We start from the raw sequence: 22,301 nt of genomic DNA, 5'->3' as shown, positions 1-22,301 counted from the left end.
ACAAACTTTATCCTCCTTTGCTCAGCCAAGCTACTGGTCAAGTGGATCTCGTGCTTGATCTCTGATCTCCTCATGCATCCTCGCATCAGCCTGCTGTGAACTGCTTTTCTTTTTATCAGCTGGTCATCCCTACTCTACAGTCCCTGTTTCCCACATTGACCATGTTAGGGTGCCCACTAACTTTTTTGCTTCGCTCCAGAAAAGCTGTCTCATCAAGTTACTCTGCTTTGAAATTAAGGTCGGGGCATCCGGGTAGCGTAGTGGTCTATTCTATTGCCTACCAACACGGGGATCGCCGGTTCGAATCCCCGTGTTACCTCTGGCTTGGTCGGGCGTCCCTACAGACACAGTTGGCCATGTCTGTGGGTGGGAAGCCGGATGTGGGCGTGTTTCCTGGTCCCTGCACTAACGCCTCCTCTGGTCGATCGGGCACCTGTTCGGGGGAACTGGGAGGAATAGCGTGATCCTCCCATGTGCTACGTCCCCCTGGTGAAACTCCTCACTGTCAGGTGAAAAGAAGCGGCTGGCGACTCCACATATATCGGAGGAGGCATGTGGTAGTCTGCACCCCTCCCTGGATTGGCAGAGGGGGTGGAGCAGCAATCAGGGCAGCTCAGAAAATAGGGTAATTGTCCAAGTACAATTGGGCAGAAAAAGAGGGGGGGGGGGAGCCATTAAAAAAATAAAATTAAGGTTGAAGCAGTTTCACCTCTGTGTGTCAAATTTATTAGTTCTAGTCTCCATATATTTTAATGATTGTGGTGCATGTGGTAGGTGTGGTTTTAGTGGGTGGTTCATGGTGCAAACCACATTTTTTAGCATCTCAAAGGCACCACACTGCACCCCAGAAAATACTGGGTACATAGAAGTGAAACTACAACCAATCTACTTGTCTCCTTTAGTGTAACAGTTTAATTTAATCAAAGACATTATTTGCCAAAATGGCAGCGTTCCTTTCATCTGCTGAGTCCATGAGGTGATTCTGTAAGTGTGGATAGAGGACATGTGATGCTTCTCTTCTCCACTAACCCAGTATATGTATGTCAGAACCATGTCAGTGGGTTGTCTGTACCTGCCACTTTTGGATATTATCTCACTTAAGGATTTTAAAGCAAGGATCTTTCAAGGATTTCAAGTAGGCTAGAAATGGCTGGGAAGTTTTTTTTTTTTTTTTTAAGAATTTAAACTCAAACTAAGCTTTCGACACAGGTTAAGAAATAATTTCTTGGGGGCATCCGGGTAGCGTAGTGGTCTATTCCATTGCCTACCAACAGGGGGCTGTCCGGTTCAAATCCCCCTGTTACCTCCGGTGGTTGGGTATCTCTACAAACACAACTGGCTGTGTCTGCGGGTGGGAAGCCGGATGTGGGTATGTGTCCTGGTTGCCGCACTAGCGCCTCCTCTGGTTGGTCAGGGCGCCTGTTCAGGGGGGAGGGGGAACTGGGGGGGGAATAGCGTGATCCTCCCATGTGCTAAGTGCCCTGGTGAAACTTCTCACTGTCAGGTGAAAAGAAGCAGCTGGGGATTCCACATGTATCGGAGGAGGTAGTGTGCAGCCCTCCCCGGATCGGCAGAGGGGGGTGGGGCAGTGAGCGGGACAGCTCAGAGAGTGGGGTAATTGGCTGAATACAATTGGGGAGAAAAAGGTGGGTGGGGGGATCCAAAAAAAAGATAAAATAAAGTTGTCTTAGTTTTTCTACCAGACCACTTTGATGCTGTTGTTTATGAAATCGGTGCCCTCATAACACTTTCTTTGGTTGCACAGTCTTAACTTTCACTGTTATCTTTCCCCTTCACTTTACATTCTACTGTATTTGAGACTGTAAAAGGAGTTTGAGCTCTAAAGATGCTGGCACTTCGCTGAGGTGCGCCTGTGTGTAGTTTTACAAATCTTAGCCAAACTCCCCCATGGCGTCACAGTGGTTGGTTGCAAACTGCCGGTTGCCTCTAAACTACCGAAATTACTGCAACAGGCTCGTGATGAGGGCAGTAAACCTGCTGGTATTCATATGAGAAGAGACGAAGGACACATATCTTGTGGCTTGAATAATGAAGCAGTGAAAAGAACGGCCACCCACTGCCACTTAACCAGAAGTCTGCGTGAGACTTCTTGTCATCCAGTGGCGGCATGTTGGCTTCTCACAGAGCCTCCAGATCCTTGGCATTATATGAGCAAGCTCAGAAATAACATTTCTCTCCCATCATTTTCAAGCAGTGTTTATTTATAGAGCAAGACAAAGGAATTTCTTGGCAGCACTCCTTAGTTGCCAGTACAGCCGGGTGTCTGATGGAGGCTTAAGGGTTCGGTTTCCTCTCGCCCTCCCTCCTCCGTAGCCCTGGCTCGGTGGTGCCACAGGACTTAATAAGCTTCTTAGCTATGTTCAAATATTCATCAACTTTAATCTGCCGAAGCAGAGTCTTAAGTGCACATGCAACAAGTTGAAAATGACGCACAAACATCTGAACCTATCAGTGGCAGAATGTCTAAACTGTGCCAGACAACTGCACCAGCAAACTGTCAGGAAGGAGGCCGTGCCACAGTGAGAACCAGGCAGACTGAAACAGCTTGCTTGTTTACCACGTGTATTTTTTGTCAGCTGTAAAATAGACAAAATACAGCATAAAATCCATACTGTAGGTACCTATAGTTTGTTTTTATGGTTGTTTTCCATTTTGGAGCGGGATCCCACGTTCTACATGTTCTACATACCCATTTCGAGTCTGTTTCTTCCCAAGTGTTTGGCTTGGTGCCCTACACCAATGAGGTCAGACATGTAGCGTACTTGCTGAGAGTTGTGGAGAGAGAGATACAGGAGAGGAAGGGTCCATTTGATTCAAGTGAATCTTGTTTCCTCAGTCAGCCCCCCCCCCCACACACACTTTTTTTTTGCCTCCTGATTGATCAATGCTCCGCCACACACCCCTCTTTCCATACACCCCTAGAAAACCTAGTAGTCTAAGCCAGTAATCTGACCAATGGAGAAAAACTCCGTGGGTGCCTGGTGACCCTTCCTTGTTGCAAATAACCAACCCAATTAAATGGCCCTCATGTGCAAATTTATGTATCATTGCCTTGAGAGCTCTATTAAACCCTTGGTCAAAACTGCTTGTCTGGCGTCCGGCTAGCATAGTGGTCTATTCCGTTGCCTACCAACACAGAGATCCCGGTTTGAATCCCTGCGTTGCCTCTGGCTTGGTCGGGCGTCCCTACAGACTCAATTGGCCGTGTCTGCGGGTGGGAAGCTGGATGTGGGTATGTGTCCTGGTCGCTACACTAGCACCTCCTCTGCTTGGTCGGGGCGCCTGTTCGGGGGGAAGGGGGAACTGGGGGAAATAGTGTGATCCTCCCACACGCTACGTCCCCCTGGCGAAACTCCTCACTGTCAGGTGAAAAGCAGCGGCTGGTGACTCTACATGCATTGGCGGAAGCATGTGGTAGTCTGCAGCCCTGCCCGGATCGGCAGAGAGGGCGGAGCAGCAACCGGGACGGCTCGGAAGAGTGGGGTAATTGGCCAGATATAATTGAGGAGAACAAAAGGGGGGGGGGACACTTGTCTGTCTGTACATGATAAACACTGGCCAAGTCAGTTTCATGTTCAACCAACTTGTTGACAACCAGTAAAGTTTCCAAGAGGTTTGTGACATGAATGAGGCACATTAATCAGTCGGCATCTCTTTTGGGATTTCGACCCCGGAGATTATATCAGAATCTGTGTAACCCTCACAACAGATACATGACATAAACCTACTATTTTGGCATGACACATTGTGTAGTTCTTTTTTATTGACCCAGCTTCCTCTTCGCTTCTCCTTTGAGACAGTGTAACAGTAAACTGTCACAAAGAATCTCCTCGTCATTCAGAAGCGACCCTTTCTCCAATCTCTAACTTCCAGCACCTCCGGGTTTCAGGGCCAGTGTTGGGGGCAACGCCTCATTACTTTTAGCAGTAATGAAGCAATATAACACGATACTAATAAGATTTCGGTAATATTATGTTGTGTTATGCGTTGCCACCCAAAATTAAGTGTTTATTGTTTTTTTTAAAGAATTCCTCCGCGCCCCGCCACTGCGCCACCAGAAAAAAAATATCCCCCAAAGAATTTCCATGGCTGAGATGGCTGCAGAGTCAGTTGATCAAGGTTTCAGTTTAACAGAGAAAAGGACAAGAACGTAGTAGTCAAGCACAATCTGTTTCGGGAAGGCAAGGGAACTCCCTACAGCGAGAAATAGCACAAGTAACCTGAATATAAGCGGTTAATATACACTGCTCAAAAAAATAAAGGGAACACATAAGCAATGCATTGTAGCTCCAAGTCAATCACACTTTTGAGATATCAACCTGTCCAGTTAGGAAGCAACACTGATTTGTGAATCAATTTCACCTGTTGGTAAATTGTCTAATTTCCACCAGGTGGAAATTAGACAATTTGCAAGACAACCCCTATAGAAGGAATGGATTTGCAGGTGGTGGCCACAGACCATTTGCCTGTCCTCATCTTTTCTGGCCGATCTTTGGTTAGTTTTTCATTTTGCTAGTGCCCTCACCACTAGAGGTGGCATGATGCGGTATCTGCAACCTACAGAAGTTGCTCAGGTAGTGCAGCTCATCCAGGATGGCACATCAATGCGTGCTGTGGCAAGAAGATTTGATGTGTCTCCCAGCACAGTGTCCAGAGAATGGAGGAGGTACCAGGAGACAGGCCAGTACACCAGGAGACGTGGAGGGGGCCGCAGGAGGACAACAACCCCGCAGCAGGACCGCTAGCTGGTCCTTTGTGCAAGAAGGAACAGGAGGAGCACTGCCGGAGCCCTACAAAACGACCTTCAACAGGCCACTAATGTGCAGGTTTCTGCTCAAACAGTGAGAAACAGAATGCATGAGGATGGTATGAGGGCCCGACGTCCACAATTGGGGCCTGTGCTCACAGCCCAACACCGTGCAGCCCGATTGACCTTTGCCAGAGAACATCTTGGTTGGCAGATTCGCCATTGGCGCCCTGTGCTCTTCACAGATGAGAGCAGGTTCACACTGAACACATGTGACAGACGTGAGAGAGTCTGGAGACGCTGTGGAGAACGTTCTGCTGCCTGCAACATCCTCCAGCATGACCGGTTTGGCGGTGGGTCAGTGATGGTCTGGGGAGGCATATCCTTGGAGGGCCGCACAGACCTCTACGTGCTAGCCAGAGGTACCATGACTGCCATTAGGTACCGGGATGAGATCCTCAGACCCATTGTCAGACCATATGCTGGTGCAGTGGGCCCTGGGTTCCTGCTCATGCATGACAATGCTCGTCCTCATGTGGCCAGAGTGTGTCAGCAGTTCCTGTATGTCGAGGGCATTGATGCTATGGACTGGCCTGCACGTTCCCCAGACCTGAATCCAGTCGAGCACCTCTGGGACATCATGTCTCGTACCATCCTTCAACGCGATGTCGCACCACAGACTGTCCAGGAGTTGACCGATGCCCTGATCCAGGTCTGGGAGGAGATCCCTCAGGAGACCATCCGTCGTCTCATCAGGAGCATGCCCAGACGTTGTAGGGAGTGCATACAGGCACGTGGAGGCCACACACACTACTGAGCCTCATTCTGAATCGTCTTGAAGAATTTCCACAGAAGTTGGATCAGCCTATGTTCCCATTTTCCACTTTGATTTTGAGTATGATTCTGAATCCAGACCTTAATGGGCTAATGATTTTGATTTCCATTGATCATTCTTAGGTTATTTTGCTCTAAACACATTCCTCTGTCTAATAAATAAAGATTTTCTGCTGAAATATTTCATTCATCGAGGTCTATATTGTGTTTTTAGGTGTTCCCTTTATTTTTTTGAGCAGTGTAGTATAAGCTGTTTCAGGTCTACAGCTTCATTAGGCTGTACAGTATCGCCCACCGCTGGATTTCTGGATTTGTAATGAACCACAATGAACTTGAACTTCTGTTCTTTGATTGCCTGCTATGAAACATTGTTGTCAGTGTTGACCATCATTCCTAACCAAACCTAACATGGAAATCTTGGGTAAATGGGCTCTGACTTTCCTCCAGGGAGCACCCAGTTTAAGCCGCTCATTAAATTTTCTGAGCCTCAGAATGAGTTTCTGATGTAAAACACAGGTCTGAGAGGATCTGCATCAGCGGACTGTGTACCAAGAGTGGTCTGCTGTATATTTTATGAAGGAGCCACAATCTGGAAAACATACACGGACATGCCCCCTACATATACGCTAGTGGGGGCCTTGTGTTACCAATCGCATGGGAGCATACACAAGCATACACAAACAACAAGAGTAGCTTGTAGATGGCACCTTTCACATCCAGTAGTGTATGTTTACACAGTCACACCCGTCACACAGGTTTCATATTCCCTTACAACTATATAAATGTATGTATAATATACACACATAAAGTATGTATGTGTGTATATTATACATATATTGTACACATATAAACATACATAATGTATGTATGTATGTGTGTGTGTGTGTTTTGGTTTTCTGACATGCGAGCGATCCTATGATGGCAAAGATGAGTGTATGAATATATCACTGCATTATATATGAGTGTTTTGAAATAATGTGTTACTTCCCCGTATATGTTACACGACTGCAAAACTTGAACAGGCGATTTCTCCCTCTTGTGGTGTCTGCTGTGCACATATGGGCAGGTATCACTCGAGGAAAACATATAGTGTCTCCAAAATTAATTAAGTCATTTTATCAGTTGCAGATCTGCAAAAAGTTGTACCTGCTTATGTTTATTCTCGGCTTGACTATTGCAACACACTTTACTCGGGTATCAGTAGTTGGTACAAAATGCCGCTGCTCGGCTCATTACCGGGACAAAGAGGCATGACCATATGACTACCGTGCTTGCCCCCCTACACTGGCCCCCTGTTATATTTCGAATTGATTTTAAAATTTTATTGCTTCTTCCCCTGGCCCGACGAAGATCTGATTGATCGAAACCTTGCTGAATAAATGAGTTTTTCGGAGCATTTCAGTGTGCAGACCTTACCCCTTTGCTGCAGTTTTGCAGTTTTCTTCTTGCACCTTAATAATGTTTTCTGGATGTGTGCACACTTGGTTCCTCTTCTGAAGGAAAGGAAATCTGCCATTTGGACTCGGCTACAAAAATAACCGCCCCAGCTGGGCAGGGAACGTCCTTACTGCTTGCCATCCTGGAAAAATAGATATCAAATGTTAATGAGTGACTGGAGGCAATGCCTTCATGTACCACCTCACTGTTGTCTCGAAAACGTTTTGTCCTAATGACCTGACCTCTCCGGCACATTCATATTGTATTAAGTGTTTTAACCTCTGTGTCATATGACCTTATCACACAAACTTGGCAAGATAAAATATTTTCAGTTCAATTCAGTGATGCTTTGTTGGCATGACTGCATTAATTACAATGTTGCCAAAGCAAAACAAAACGGGTCAACAAAGTACTAAACAAAACAAAAAAAAGGAAAAAAGGAATACATAGATCTGGCAGAAACATAGAACAGCACTTGAACAGCAACTGACAGTAATTGACAGTGTTTTGGTCACTCACTGACCCTTAGGCTATGGCATTCTGACACATATTGTGCCGCAAGGAGTGCACTTTGGACCTCTCCTAAAATAAGTGGCCATATTACTTGTGCCCAAAACCACTCGGTTCTCCATAGAGCTCCACTGTCTCGTCTCTGCCTATTGTCTTATTCTTGGATTTCTTATTCTTTATTGCACAAAAAAATGCAGCACCTAAATGCTTAAAGGAGAAAATAATTGATTTGACCTTAAGTGATCCTTCCTCCTTCTCTGAAATGTTCTTTATTTATGGCAATTTTGAAAATGTTTCTTTCCTGTAAGGCGCTTTGTATTATGCCTGTCTGTATGATATGTGGTAGGACAAAGATTATTATTATTGTTATTATTATTGTTTTTATTATTGTTATTATCATTATTATTATTATTATTGTTGTTGTTGTTGTTATTATTAACTCTATTGCCATTGTGTTCTGTCAGTCTTTTCTCAACTCATTCGATTTCTTTCCCTTCGTCTTTGTCCACCTGCTCTTCTGTGGCCGTCTCCTTTGTTCCACCCAGTCTCGATTGACTCCATCCGGGAGGTGTGTGAGGGCAAACAGTCAGAGATCTTCCAGCGTTATGCCGAGGGCAGCTTTGACCCAAACTGTTGCTTCAGCCTGTACTACGGTGAGCACATGGAGTCCCTGGACCTGGTGTCAAGCACCGGCGAGGAGGCGCGCACCTGGATCACCGGCCTCAAATACCTGGTGGCTGGCATCAGTGACGAGGACAGCCTGGCCAAAAGGCAGCGCACGCGCGACCAATATCCTTGATTAGAAAGTTTCTGTGACCCCACACACACGCACACACACACACACACACACACACACACACACACACACACACACACACACACACACACACACACACACACACACACACACACACACACACACACACACACACACACACACAAACACAGGCGTCTGGGTAGCGTGGTGGTCTATTCTGTTGCCTACCAAAACGGGGATCACCAGTTCGAATCCCCGTACTACCTCTGGCTTGGTCGGGCGTCCCTACAGATACAATTGGCCGTGTCTGCGAGTCGGAAGCTGAGTGTGGGTATGTATCCTAGTCGTTGCACTAGCACCTCCACTGGTCAGTCGGGGTGCCTGTTCAGGGAGGAGGGGGAACTGGGGGTAATAGCGTGATCCTCCCATGCGCTACGTCCCCCTGGCGAAACTTCTCACTGTCAGGTGAACAGAAGCGGTTGGCAACTCCACATGTATCGGGGGAGTCATGTGGTAGTCTGCAGCCCTCCCCGGATCGGCAGAGGGGATGGAGCAGCGACCAGGAGTCGGGTAATTGGCCGGATACAATTGGGGAGAAACAAATAAAAGGGGAAATCAAAAAAAAAAAAAACAAGCAAACAAACAGGCCCAGAACATATTACATGTAATGTATTACATAACATGCACCTAGACATTTGAAGGTCTGCCTGTAAATGAAAGTGAGAACTGCAGCAACTGGCTTGTCTCAACCACTAACGCTCATAGACACACTCCTGACGGAGTGCAAGAAAGGTGCCATGTCATCATCTTTCCTCCTTAACCAACCGTGCTCTATTACATGGCTGAAGCAGACGTTTACAGAGGCGGACAAGAATGGTGACGGTAGCCTGAGTATCAGCGAGGTTCTGCATCTCTTGCACAAGCTCAATGTCAACCTGCCCCGACAGAAGGTCAAGCAGATGTTCAAGGTAATTCTGAAGTACTACGATATAAAGGACCAGCAAGGAAATTTGACTTGGAAATCACCAGTATTCAAGTATGTTTGTTGGGTAGCATGTGGTAAAGAAAATAAATCCGTGATGCTCACTCATGTGCCTTGGAGGGCAACACTACACCAACGCTACATCAACCAGTTTTACCGAATAGTCTTACTCCATCTGTTTGAATGGGCGCTATTCAGTGAAGTCAACTGTTGTAGTGTTGGGTTGGGAAGAAAACCTGCATACACATGGGCCTCCATGACACATGGTTGCCTTCCATTGATATGGGTACCATTTAGCCGCCATTGAACATTTCTTTGCACATAACAAATGGCAACCCTGGACATTTATCTTGCAGAACCATTAAATTCCCTAATCAATTTACCCAAAATGTCCTTTCTTCCAGTAATATTCCATTTGTAAATAAAACACCTGATTTTTTAAACTAATTAGCAGGATTTTTTTTTTATTGAGTCATCTAGAAAAAAAATACTACATTTCTCCAGACTATAGTGACCAGTTGTACATAAATGCATGTGTCTAGTGCTTATGTATGCTCAGTATCTATCATGGTGTGTTTTCTTAGATTTATTACTGGCTACAAAGCACGCACCTAATATACATATACTAGGCTGGGTTGGCTGTTATTGTCAATATGAAGAGCAAAGTCAATCGAGCATTTTCATTTGTTAGTCTGTTCAGCACTTGGCTCTTCTCCATCCTACTTATGATCATATATTTCTCATAAATCGGATCCAGTCCGAACTCCTCATTCACAAGACTTGTCCTTGCTGTTCGTCCCAGGGATCTGAACTGAACCGGATAAGAGGTCCTTGATATATTCTGCTTTCCCTGCCTGGAACCTCATATTGCATTACTTTATGTACTGTTTTATTTAGTTAACACCTACCTATCTGCTGCACGAAGTCTGTATGTGGTTTTGTCAGAACATTTTGCCGCACGTGTCATCAGCACTGAGGAAGCCAATCAGATGAACAACAAAACATTTTCAAATCAGTGCTAGTCCAGTATATGCTCTTGACACCAGAACCTTTTATGTTTGCTGTTGATGCTACAATTGCTTGGCCAGATTGCCTTGAAAAATCTCAAGGTGGGCGTCCGGGTAGTGTAGCGGTCTATTCTGTTGCCTACCAACACAGGAATCGCCAGTTCGAATCCCTGTGTTAGCTTCACCTTGGTTGGGCGTCCCTATAGACACGATTGGCCGTATCTGTTGGTGGGAAGCCGGATGTGGGTATGTGTCCTGGTCGCTGCACTAGCACCTCCTCTGGTTTGTCGGGGTGCCTGTTTGGGGAGGAGGGGGAATAGCATGATTCTCAAACGCGCTATCCCACCCCCCCCCCCACCCTCCAGTGAAACTCCTCACTGTCGGGTGAAAAGAAGCGGCTAGTGACTCCACATGTATCGGAGGAAGCGTGTGGTAGTCTGCAGCCCTCCCCGGATCGGCAGAGGGGGTGGAGCAGCGACCGGGTCGGCTCGGAAGAGTGGGGTAATTAGCCAGATACAATTAGGGAGAAAAAATCTCAAGGCAAATCTCAATAAAGGTATAAAAAAAAGAGCAATTTTTTTTTGTTTAATATTGCTATTCGGAGCACCCAGATGAACCTACATAAGCATAAATGAATGAGTAGTCAGTGGATCTGTAGGATGCCTAAAAGCTGCTGTTACCTCTGATAAAGCTCTGCAGAGAAGGGTGTTAAAGTGCCCGGACAGGATGGATTGTAGTAAAGGAACAAAGCAGTTTGTATTGTCAGTTACAGCAGGCTGTTGACTGACATGAATTTATACACGAGCTTTAGAAATTACTCACGTCCCCCATTGATTCTTTCTTTCTTTCTTTCTTTTTTCCCGCTGTGTGGCAAAGTTGAATTAGAATATATTCAAAGAGGGTTTTTCTGCTCCTTTAGTATTTCTCCATAATCTCAAAATTCCGTAAAGTATTCAGATGTCTTCTGAATTCTACTGAAGCTTAGAAAATTAGTCCCTGAAGAAACCGTGTATGCTACTTTAACTTTTGATGTAAATATCACTTAATTAAAGTAAAATAGTGGGAAATGTTGAATGAAGAGAGCCAGTTCATTTTTTTTCAAGCTGCTGGACTGGAATAGAATAGCAGCTGAAACTAACAGTTTAACCAGCCGGTCAGAACAATGACACACTCACACACAAAGTAGCAGAACATTTTAAAGTAAGAATGAAGTTTCAAAGTGAAAGGATGTATAAAGGATGATAAAGAAGTAAAAATACTGTGACATGTTGAAAGAAAATAATCAGGGGAATGGCTGCTGAGGCTGGAGGAGCTAAAGCTGCCAATCAAAATATAGGGGCAGCTGAAGTAGCTGGATATTTTTAAGTTTGATATAGATTTAAAGACTTAAAGTTTGTGGAAATGCATAAATCAGGGGTGTCTGGGTAGCGTGGCGGTCTATTCCATTGCCTACCAACACGGGGATTGCCAGTTCAAATCCCCATGTTACCTCCGGCTTGGTCGGGTGACATAACAGACACAATTGGCTGTGTCTGCGGGTGGGAAGCCGGATGTGGGTATGTTGCCTGGTCACTGCACTAGCGCCTCCTCTGGTCGGTCGAGGCACCTGTTTGAGGAGGAGGGGGAACTGGGAGGAATAGCGTGATCCTGCCACGTGCTACGTCCCCCTGTGGTAGTCTGCAGCCCTCCTTGGAACGGCAGAGGGGGTGGAGCAGTGACCGGGACAGCTCAGAACAGGGGAGTAATTGGCTGGGTACAATTGGGGAGAAAAAAGGGGAAAAAATCCACAAAAAAAATAAATACACGAGTCTGCAATTGTATAAGGTATTATAGACTGTATTGAAGAAAAGTAGTGGAAAATGTTGAAGGAAGAAAGCCAGTTGAAGTCCATGGAGCTCATAGCGGAAAAAGGATGACCGCTAAAGCTGTAGGAGATGAAGGAGATACTCAGTGAGATACACAGCTAAAACAATTTAACATTATTAAGTTTAGATGAAGTTTATAGAAAAGCTGAAAGAATGATGAAGTAAATGAGTATAACACCTTCGAAACCATGATAAAGGAGAAAAAGGTATGAAACATTATTAAAAAAAATGAAGCCGCTACAACTTTGTGAAGCTGCTAGTTGTATAGGATGACTGCTAAAGCTATAGGAGTTGAAGCAGATACTCAGAAGAGTGAGATACATGACTAAAATAACTGAACATTAAAGAAGTTTGAATGAAGTTTATAGCTGAAAGTTTGCAGAAGTAAATGGGTATAACAGTTTCTAAAGCGTACAAAGGATTAAGATAGTGTGAAGTGTTGAAAGAAGAAACTGGCGCTAGGGTGTGAGGGTGTTAGAGGAGAGTAGAGTGATTGTTAAAGCTATAGCCAATCACATCAGTGAGGCACAGCCAGAGTGGCTGAATGGTTTAAAGTTTGAATGACGTTTCAAGATGAAGGTGCTATGTGGTAGCAGGTAAGTCTACAAATAATTTTTAAAAAAAGGTATACATGAGGATAAAGAAGTACAAAGTGTGAAATGCGGTAAGTGCAATGACTGCTAAAGCTTTACGCATCATTGCAGCCACTCGGAACAATGTGATACACAGCTGATGTGTTTGAACATAAAGTTTGAATGAAGTTTACAGCTGAAAGTGTGGCGAAGTAAATGGCTAGGACAGTTTCTAAAGCATTATAAAGAAGCAAAATAGTGTGAGACGTTTAAAAGAGAAACCTAGGGCAGGCCTGTGAAGGTGCTAGAGTGAAACGAAACGACTGCTGAAGTTGTAGGATTTGAGGCAGCAGCTCAGAACATTGACTGACTGAAGTGTTCAGCTGTCAGAGTGAAAGGAAAATGAGTTAAAAATATAAATGGCATTGTTTGATAGGGACACTAACTGGCAGCGTGAAATGCTGAACATATGTGTTCTGAGATGCTAAGATTTTCACTGGGAGTGACGAAGAAGGACAGGATTAGGAACGAGTATATTAGACGGACAGCTCAGGTTGGACAATTTGGAGACAAAACAAGAGAGGCAAGATTGAGATGGTTTGGGCATGTGTGGAGGAGAGATGCTGGGTGTATTAGGAGGAGGATGCTGAATATGGAGCTGCCAGGAAAGAGGAAAAGAGGAAGACCAAAGAGGAGGTTTATGGATGTGGTGAGAGGACATGCAGGTGACTGGTGTGACAGAGGAAGATGCAGAGGACAGGAAGAGAGGGAAATTAATGATCTGCTCTGTAGCGACTCCTAATGGGAGCAGCCAAACGTAATAGTAGTAGTAGTAGTAGTAGTAGATGTGTATTTGGTGCTGTTGCTGCTCTAGGTTCCACCAATAATTATCATATCTATTCAACCCCCTGATTGGGTCGATTGCACTCGTTAGCCTTGGTTGGCAGCCAATCTAGGAGAAGGACAGCTCTGATTTAAAACCTGGGTAGATGAAGCTCATTAGCCTGTCGGGCAGTTCATCTAGGGGAAGGAAAACTCTGATTTAAAACCTCCCCTGCCTTGCGGGTATACCCGTCTACGGGAAAGGCTTCGGGAAGAAACCCTGAGGAAAAATCTGCACCCGTCTCCATCACCAGTCGTCTCACTAGTCTTGCCACAGGTAGTAGCTGGTCTCGGACGAGAGAGTGGAGTTGATGATGCACAACTCTTCTTCACTCTATCATTGTGCAAGTCATGAGTCATCCATCACAGGATGACTAGATGGTCCTCGTCGCTGCGACAGACGAATAACAACATCATATCTATTGTAAAAGATAGGGAGGGCTTACCCATTTATACCAGCCGTCCCTTGTGCTGATAATTTTCCTAAACCCCTCGTTTCCACAATGTTGATGGGAGCCATATCTTTGGCCAAGTGATAAGTGATTGCCTTTGTAATCTCCCTGTGCCTATGGGAGCTTGACGGGTATGGTGAGGCACTGTATAAGGTTCCTGTTATTGATGTCTGTGTGGGCAGGCGGCAAAGATTTTCTGCTGATGTTTTCTTAGCCTTTACAGCTTTGTCATATTGCAGTTTGTGCTGACGTTTAAGGTGATTACACACCACTTTTTGTGGTGTTACCCTGCGGTGCTGCTGCTATGGCAAAACTACTACTACTTTTGACTGCTCCCGTCAGGGGTCGCCACAGCGGGTCATCCATTTCCTTCTCTTCCTCTCCTCTGCGTCTTCCTCTGTCACACCAGCCACCTGCACATCCTCCCTCACCACATCCATAAACCTCCTCTTTGGCTTTCTTCTTTCCTGGCAGCTCCATATTCAGCATCCTTCTCCCAATATACCCAGCATCTCTCTTCCACACATGTCCAAACCATCTCAATCTTGCCTCTCTTGCTTTGTCTCCAAATCGTCCAACCTGAGCTGTCCGTCTAATATACACACGACCTGTCATAAGTTTGCCCCCTACAGTAGCCGATCTATTACCAACAAAGTCCCTCTGGTCAATGACTTCATCACAGAACACAATCTGGACTATTTATGTCTCATAGAAACCTGGCAGTCACTGAATTACTTTCTACAGCTAAATTCAGCAACTCCACCAGGATTTGTTTACATATGCAAACCTCTGTCTTCAGGGAGAGGAGGCAGCCTTGTGCTGATCTATTGTGATAGTATAAAACTAACTCCACTCTCTCTACCTGATCAATCTTCCTTTGAACTGCTGGCTGTTAAGCTGTATGGACCTACACCCATCATTATAGCTTCTCTGTGCAGACCACCTAAGGCATTGAATATTTTTATCACTGAACTCGCGACAGTTTTAGCCATCCTTAGTGCAATGTCTGTGAAAATAATCCTAATGGGGGATTTAAATGTTCATTTTGATAACAGTGACAATATGTTCATTAAAGATTTTAAAGCAATGTTAGACTGCTTTAATCTAACATAATATGTCAACTTTACAACCCACACCAAGGGTCATATCCTTGACTTAGTTTGCTGCCCCAGCATCGCACCAGATAACGTCACCTCTGCTGAACTACCCATCTCTGACCATAAAGCTGTGTTATTCAACGCCAACCTACTGCTCAGTAAATCAAGGGTGCATCATACCATATCATACCGCAACATCAGATCTGTTAATCCAGATGATCCTAGCAGTTTAATTACTTCGAACCCCATTCCTGCCCCCACCTCCTCACTCCCTGATCTTATGGACTACTACAATAATATTTTATCTTCTGTACTTAATACTTTAGCCTCCCTGAAAACATGGGTTGTCTCATTGGCCCATACTGCTCCCTGGTACACACCTGAATTACATCAACTCAAGGCTATAGGTCGGCGCCTTGAGAGGCTTTGCACCAAGACTGAACTTGCTGTTCACAAACAAATGTATTCAGATCATAGGCTCTATTACAAAAATGCTCTTTAAACAGCTAAAACATCCTATTATGCAAATATCATCAGTACACTTGAAGGGAATTCTGGAACTCTCGTCACCTGAAACCAATATGAACAGTAGTAACCTTTCTAATGAACAATGCTCTGCTTTTTTGAAGTTTTCAACTCCAAAATTAGCATAATTCGGGAGCAGCTAGCCTCTGCTAACATCATGCAGACTGACTTACCATCAGCAAGCACCATGAAAACATTGCTTGCAATGTACAGGATTTTGACTGTCATTGTCTTGCTTGAATTCAAATCCTTCCATACCACAGAATTTGAACCTTTTTTCGGGTCAAGCATAGTGGGGTTGGTTAGATTCCTCATCTCGTCCTCATCACCATTGGTGCGGTTTTCTTCTGAATTCATTTTGTCATTTTTATTTGTCCTTGCACAACTTTTCTGTCACATTGTCATTCATTGGTAGTCTCTCATTTGGTTTATTTTCCTTACTGCCTTACTGCATTGTAATTTGTTCAGGGAGAAAGTAGGAGCGTTTGTGCTGATGCAGCTGATGTCCCTAATGAAAATGTAGCACAATCGTTGTCATTTAGGAATGAGATCACAGAGAGGTATGAATTGAGATTGCATTTTAAATACGGTTAGTCGTGCAGCCCTAGTCCTGACACCATCCCCCATGACTCCATCCACCAGCTCTAGACCACCAGCTCCTCCTCTCCCACCTCAGCAGGGGCCTGGGCCTCTCTACAACTGCCCACCTTAGTAGAGGCCCCCTCCACCTCTACCACAAGGTTGACTCTCTCCATCCTGGAGAGGGATGTTAACAGGCTGTCCAAGAGACAGAACCCTCGCAAAGTAGCTGGACCAGATTCTGAAGCACTGTACCAATCATGTGTCTCGGTTTTCACAGACATTTTTAACACCTCACTGGAGACATGCCACATACCAGCCTACTTCAAGACCTCCACCATCATCACCATGCCCAAAAAAACCAAGGACTACAGTACTCAATGACTATAGACCCATTGCCCTGACCTCCGTGGTAATGAAGTCTTTTGAGCACTTTGTTGTGTCCCAACTTAAAACTATCACTGACCCACTCCTTGACTCCCTGCAGTTCACCTACAGAGCAAACAGGTCTGTGGACGATGCAGGAAACATTGTGCTCCACTTTGTCCTCTAGCACCTGGACACTGCAAGAACCTATGCCAGTATCCTGTTTGTGGATTTCAGCTCTGCCTTCAATACCATCATCCTGGATCTGCTGCAGGACAAGCTCTCCCAGCTTGGAGCTTTAATGTTCTAAAGACAGTTGAAATGGTTATGGACCTGGATCACCCTGTGTGGCTCCTCAGTTGAAACTGGAATCCTTCCACTTTCTGGGCACCATCATCACCCAGGACCTCAAGTAGGAGTTGAACATCAGCTCCCTCACCAAGAAGGCACAGCAGAGGATGTACTTCCTGCGGCAGTTGAAAAAGTTCAACCTGCCAAAACTAATTATGGTGCACTTTTACACTGTCATCACTGAGTCCATCTTCACCTCCTCCATCACTATCTGGTACACTGCTGCAACTGCCAAGTACAAGGGCATACTGCAGTGTATCATTCGCTTTGCTGAAAGGGTGATTCGCTGCAACCTGCTCTCTCTCCCTCCATGACCTGTATGCCTCCAGGACATTGAGGCAAGCAGGGAAGATAATGGCCGACCTTTCCCACCCAGGCCATAGTCTCTTCAAAACACTGCCCTCGGGCAATAGGCTAAGGTCTGTAAAAATCAGAACCTCACGCCACAAGAATGGCTTCTTCCTTATAGCGGTAGACCTTTCTAAAAACCCCGATAGAGCCTGACACTGCTGCCCCCCTTCTATCTTCCCTACTGTGCTCTCTGTATATGGACACCTTGCATAAAACCTACACTATCCTGTAAACAACTCCTATTCTCTAAATAACCTCTTAAAATTCTTTTAACTTTTTGTAAATACAGCTCCTGCCATCCAGTGCCGGGCATTGGGAGCTGCCACATGGTCTCTCATGTTACAACTCTGAACCAGTGGTGATTGTACCTTACTGCACCTTACTTTTATTTTTATTTTATTTTTATCTTGTATATACATTATATTTATTATTCTTTTTAACGTTACTATTTACTGTTAATCTCTCCTGCTTGCACCAGCATACTAAGACAAATTCCTTGTATGTTCTTGTACTTGGCAATAAATATGATTCTGATTCTTTCACTCTGTTTTTAAAGTCTCCTGCTTTTTTATTGGTGGAAATGATTAGCATTGATATTTTTTATTTTCTGACTATCATGCCTCCAATAAGTCAATAGACTGTGACTTATAGAGTGTAGGGGTTATTACGTAAGTGTTCCTCTCTTTTTGAAAATAGTTTTATCCTTTTTAGATGCAAAGTCCTTGAAAGGGAGGAATCTCATTCTTCCTTGAAGGGGAAAATGAGGTTTTGTTTCTGAGTGGCTTCATGGAAGTTGTGTATTTTTTCTGACTGACTGTTATACGACATGACCTATTCAAGGAATGCCATGCTAATCAATTGAAACTTTGAGACAGTGTCCTTCAGAAGACACTGTCAATAGACTAAGAAACGAACAAGGCCAACACTCTTTTCACTCAGATTCAAAACATAAAAGATGTTCATGATTTTCCAGACTGTTAGCACAATACTAAACCATCCAGAGTTAACGCCTCATCAAATGTTGAAGGTTTCTTCCTCAGGAGCTTCGGTGCATTAACATTGTTCATAGGTTCATGTGAATTTGTAGACGGCCAGAATAAGAACAGCGTATGAAATACAGTTAAATACTTAGAAGATTATATTATATTCAGATTATATATTAGTGCGGCGCAGTGGTTAGTGCAGTCGCCTCATGGCAAGAAGGTCCTGGGTTCGAACCCCGGGGTTGTCCATCCTTGGGGGTCGTCCCGGGGTGTCCTCTGTGTGGAGTTTGTATGTTCTCCCCGTGTCTGCGTGGGTTTCCTCCGGGTGCTCCGGTTTCCTCCCACAGTCCAAAGACATGGAGGTCAGGTGAGTCGGCCATACTAAGTTGTCCCTAGGTGTCAATGTGTCAGCCCTGTGCTGCACTGGCGGCCTGTCCTGGGTATCTCCCCACCTGCCTGCTGCCCAGTGACTGCTGGGATAGGTTCCAGAATCTCCGCAACCCCAATTGGGAAAAGCTCTTGGATAATGGATGGATGAATGGATACTTAGAAGATATTATTTTAACTTTCATCGATATGTCCCCTTTTCAGATTAGGCCATTAGTATGTCTTCACAACAGCTCTGAGTGCCCTCGAACCACTAAGGCAGGGGTCGGGAACCTTTTTGACTGGGAGAGCCATAAAAGCCAAATATTTCTAAATATATTTCATTGAGGGCCATATAGTATTTTTAACGTATAATAAATTAAATATGTCTTACTTTTAATGCGACTTCTGGTGCTGCATGGTTTTGCTGATGGCCTTGTAGTCTGGTTCATACGTGGTGAGGTTGAGCTTCATGCAGGCGTTGAGGCTTCCATCAGTTAAACGTGAGCGTAGGTTGGTCTTAATGTTCCTCATATGCGAGAATGACTGCTCACATGCATATGTAGAGCCAAACATGGTCAATACGGCAATACTCACACGCTGCATTGTGTGGTATGTCACAGGAAGCTCGTTCCAAGTTTTAAGAATCAGCTGGTCTTCAGGTTGAAGATTTTTAATTTCTGTCCACTTGTGTTCCCTCGCCAGCTCTGCTCGCTGTCGCGCAAGACTTTCCAACTCTCCATTAAGTGACTTGAACTTACTCATCCACATGTCTGATGCCTTCAGGTCAGCAACTTCCAGCTCAAAGTCTCCGATAGAGACCCCGGGGATGCATGTCAGGTCGATTTTGTCCACTGCACACTCATGTGGATGAGTGATGAACTTGAAAAGACCAGTGCGCGCGCGAAATTCTCCAAAACGTGCTTTGAATGACTGCAGGAGATTGGACGTAAAGCCAGCTAGCTGCTGGAGATCCAGATGTTGAGTGGAGTCACTTGCTAAGCATGCATCTCTAAATTGTTGCAGTCTTTCAAAGTGCAGAAGACGACCTGTTTCAATGTCCCTGAGAAAGACTCCCAGCTTGCTTTCAAATGCAAACACTGCTTGTTGAAGGGATGAGATTGTATTTCCAATACCTTGCATTTTCACATTGAGCTGGTTCAGATGGCCAGTTATGTCCACGAGATAGTGAAACTGCAGGAGCCAGTCAGTGTTGTCTAGCTCAGGATGCTTGACGCCTTTCATTTCAAGAAAAGTCCGGATTTCACTCAGGCAAGCTGCAAAACGGCTGAGCACCTTCCCCCTTGACAACCAACGCACGTTGCTGTGTAAAAGCAGACCGGGATAATGATTCCCAACTTCTTCTAACAGAGCTTTAAACTGGCGATCATTTAAAGCTGGGGCAACAATAAAGTTGACCACTCGAATGACCAGAGACATCACCTCGCCAAGCTCCTGGCCACACGTCTGAGCGCAAAGCGCCTCCTGGTGCAGGATGCAATGAAAACTTAGGATGGCTCTCTTTTCATGTTCACGGAGAAGCGCTACAAATCCTTTGTTCTTCCCCAACATACAGGGTGCACCATCAGTACAGACAGAAATAAGTTTATCCATCGGTAGTTTTTTTTCTTTAGCAAACTCCATGAAAGACGTGAATAAATCCTCTCCTCTTGTCGTCCCTTTCATTGGCAAAACAGCCAAGCTTTCCTCACGCAGTGTGTCACCTGCAGCATACCTGGCAATTATACTGCACCGAGATAGATGGCTAACGTCTGCTGACTCATCTAACGCGAGAGAAAAGTATGTCCCGGCGTTTATGTCCTTAATTTGTGTTTCCTCGACTTGATTTGCCCTCATGATGCTACGATCGTGCACAGTTCTTGCTGACAGGGGCATGTCTTTTATTCGTTTGATTATCTTGTCTTTATTCTGGAAGTCATCAAACAGTTCATTGGCCACATCAAGCATGAATGGTTTGGCATACTCGCCATCTGTGAATGACTTTCCATTCCTTACTATTGCCAAAGCCCCCGCAAAGCTAGCGGAATTCCCGTCACCTTGCTTGGTCCACACACGTGGTTGCTGCTGACTCGTCTGCACTCTCCGCTGTAGCTCCTCGCATGCCCTTTTCCTGCTGTCTGTCCCCCGCTGGAGATTTCCATGCAAATGAAGCATGGTGCGTATCGAAGTGCCGCTTTGTATTTGACCGTTTCATCGATGCAATGTTATCATTGCATATTAGACATACCGCAGATCCTGCTCTCTCCACAAATGCAGATTCCTCTGACCACGCAGCCTGGAATGCACGGTAACCATCGTCTTTTTTTCTTTTCGCCATCTTTTCCGTTACAAGGGTTGAAGCGGATAAACTAGTTGGCTATCTGATAAAATTGATTTTTTTCACCTTTACAATGACCCGGACATGCTCGCAAGCCATTGGTTCCCGACCCGACCCACGGGTGACCCGTGACCCGAAATATCACAAGTATTTTAAAATCAGTTCCAAACTGATTTTTTTTTAAAAAAAAATGTTCAACTCAAAATTGTCTGGGAGCCATATGCCGTCACCAGAAGAGCCATATATGGCTCGCGAGCCATAGGTTCCCGACCGCTGCACTAAGGGAATTAATGTAATAAAGACAACCAAGTAACTGTGTGTAAATTCTAAAACCCTCACCATTCTATCTTTATATAAGATAGTGTACAATAAAAGTGGGTCACAACTTACTGCTGGTTTACCTAACCATCACTGCTGTCAGTAGAGATCTGTGTACGTTTCTGGGTAACCCATTAAGAGAGGATTTATAGGCTTAGATGGTCACTTTAGGCTGCTGAGTGTATTCACTTAAAGACAAATTGTGAATGACTGGTAAATACCTCTTGACTGATTGTACATGCTACAGATGTTAGCCTGTTAGATGCTAACTGCTTTACTCGGACGAGCAGCTAGGATTATCTTGTTGCCCTGTTGGTGTATAAAGTCCTGGCTTGAACTGGTGTCTTTGTCTCGGTCCTCAGTGGGAATTAGCTGGTTTGCTAAATAAGCCTGTTGACCATCACCCATATGGTGCTACTGGGACACAGATGGCTGCTGATATAATGGCAGGGTAAACACACCAGGGACAAATCTGGCTGTGTGTGTGTGTGTGTGTGTGTGTGTGTGTGAGAGAGAGAGAGAGCGAGAGAGAAAGAGAGAACATGCATGAAAACTAGGCTACTGTGTCTACAAATCTTCTGGCTGGTTTCTTGGCTTAACCGGCTTACAACCAAAGAGGGACCTGTGGACTTGACTTTTTGCCCAGTAGAAGGACACATAATGTTAGTTCTTAAACTTTGCACCTTCGCTGTCAGCTTTTAGTGACCATAGGTATTCTCTTATATTGACCCCCCCCCCACACACACACACACACACAGCTGTGCTCTGCTGGTTTGATGTTGGTGTATAGCAGGCGTCACCTTTTTCCAGTGCTGGCTTACTGTGGCTATAGCCCAGCAAACATGAGAGGAAGCCATACTGCTCAGGCAAGAGATTTACTTTATGATTTACCAAAGCGTGGAGTCAAACTCCGGAGCAGGAGAGGGGGAAAAGGAAGGACAGCCATTCTAACTGATGGGAG

At 45.0% G+C, this 22,301-nt stretch overlaps 1 protein-coding gene across 1 annotated transcript in view; it reads left to right on the top strand.

Annotated features, from left to right (window-relative positions):
* Window positions 1-22,301, top strand: part of plch2a (phospholipase C, eta 2a) — an 82,262-nt gene that overhangs the window by 7,001 nt on the left and 52,960 nt on the right. The window contains 2 exon segments of the mRNA XM_056299740.1: window positions 8,095-8,338; window positions 9,145-9,274. Coding sequence (XP_056155715.1) covers window positions 8,095-8,338; window positions 9,145-9,274 — 374 coding nt within the window.

The sequence above is a fragment of the Lampris incognitus genome, chromosome 2 (genome assembly GCF_029633865.1).
Source record: "Lampris incognitus isolate fLamInc1 chromosome 2, fLamInc1.hap2, whole genome shotgun sequence".
Classification (NCBI taxonomy): Eukaryota; Metazoa; Chordata; class Actinopteri; order Lampriformes; family Lampridae; genus Lampris; species Lampris incognitus.
The sequence above is the reverse complement of the archived record's forward strand: the minus strand, read 5'-3'. Positions and strand labels throughout refer to the sequence as shown.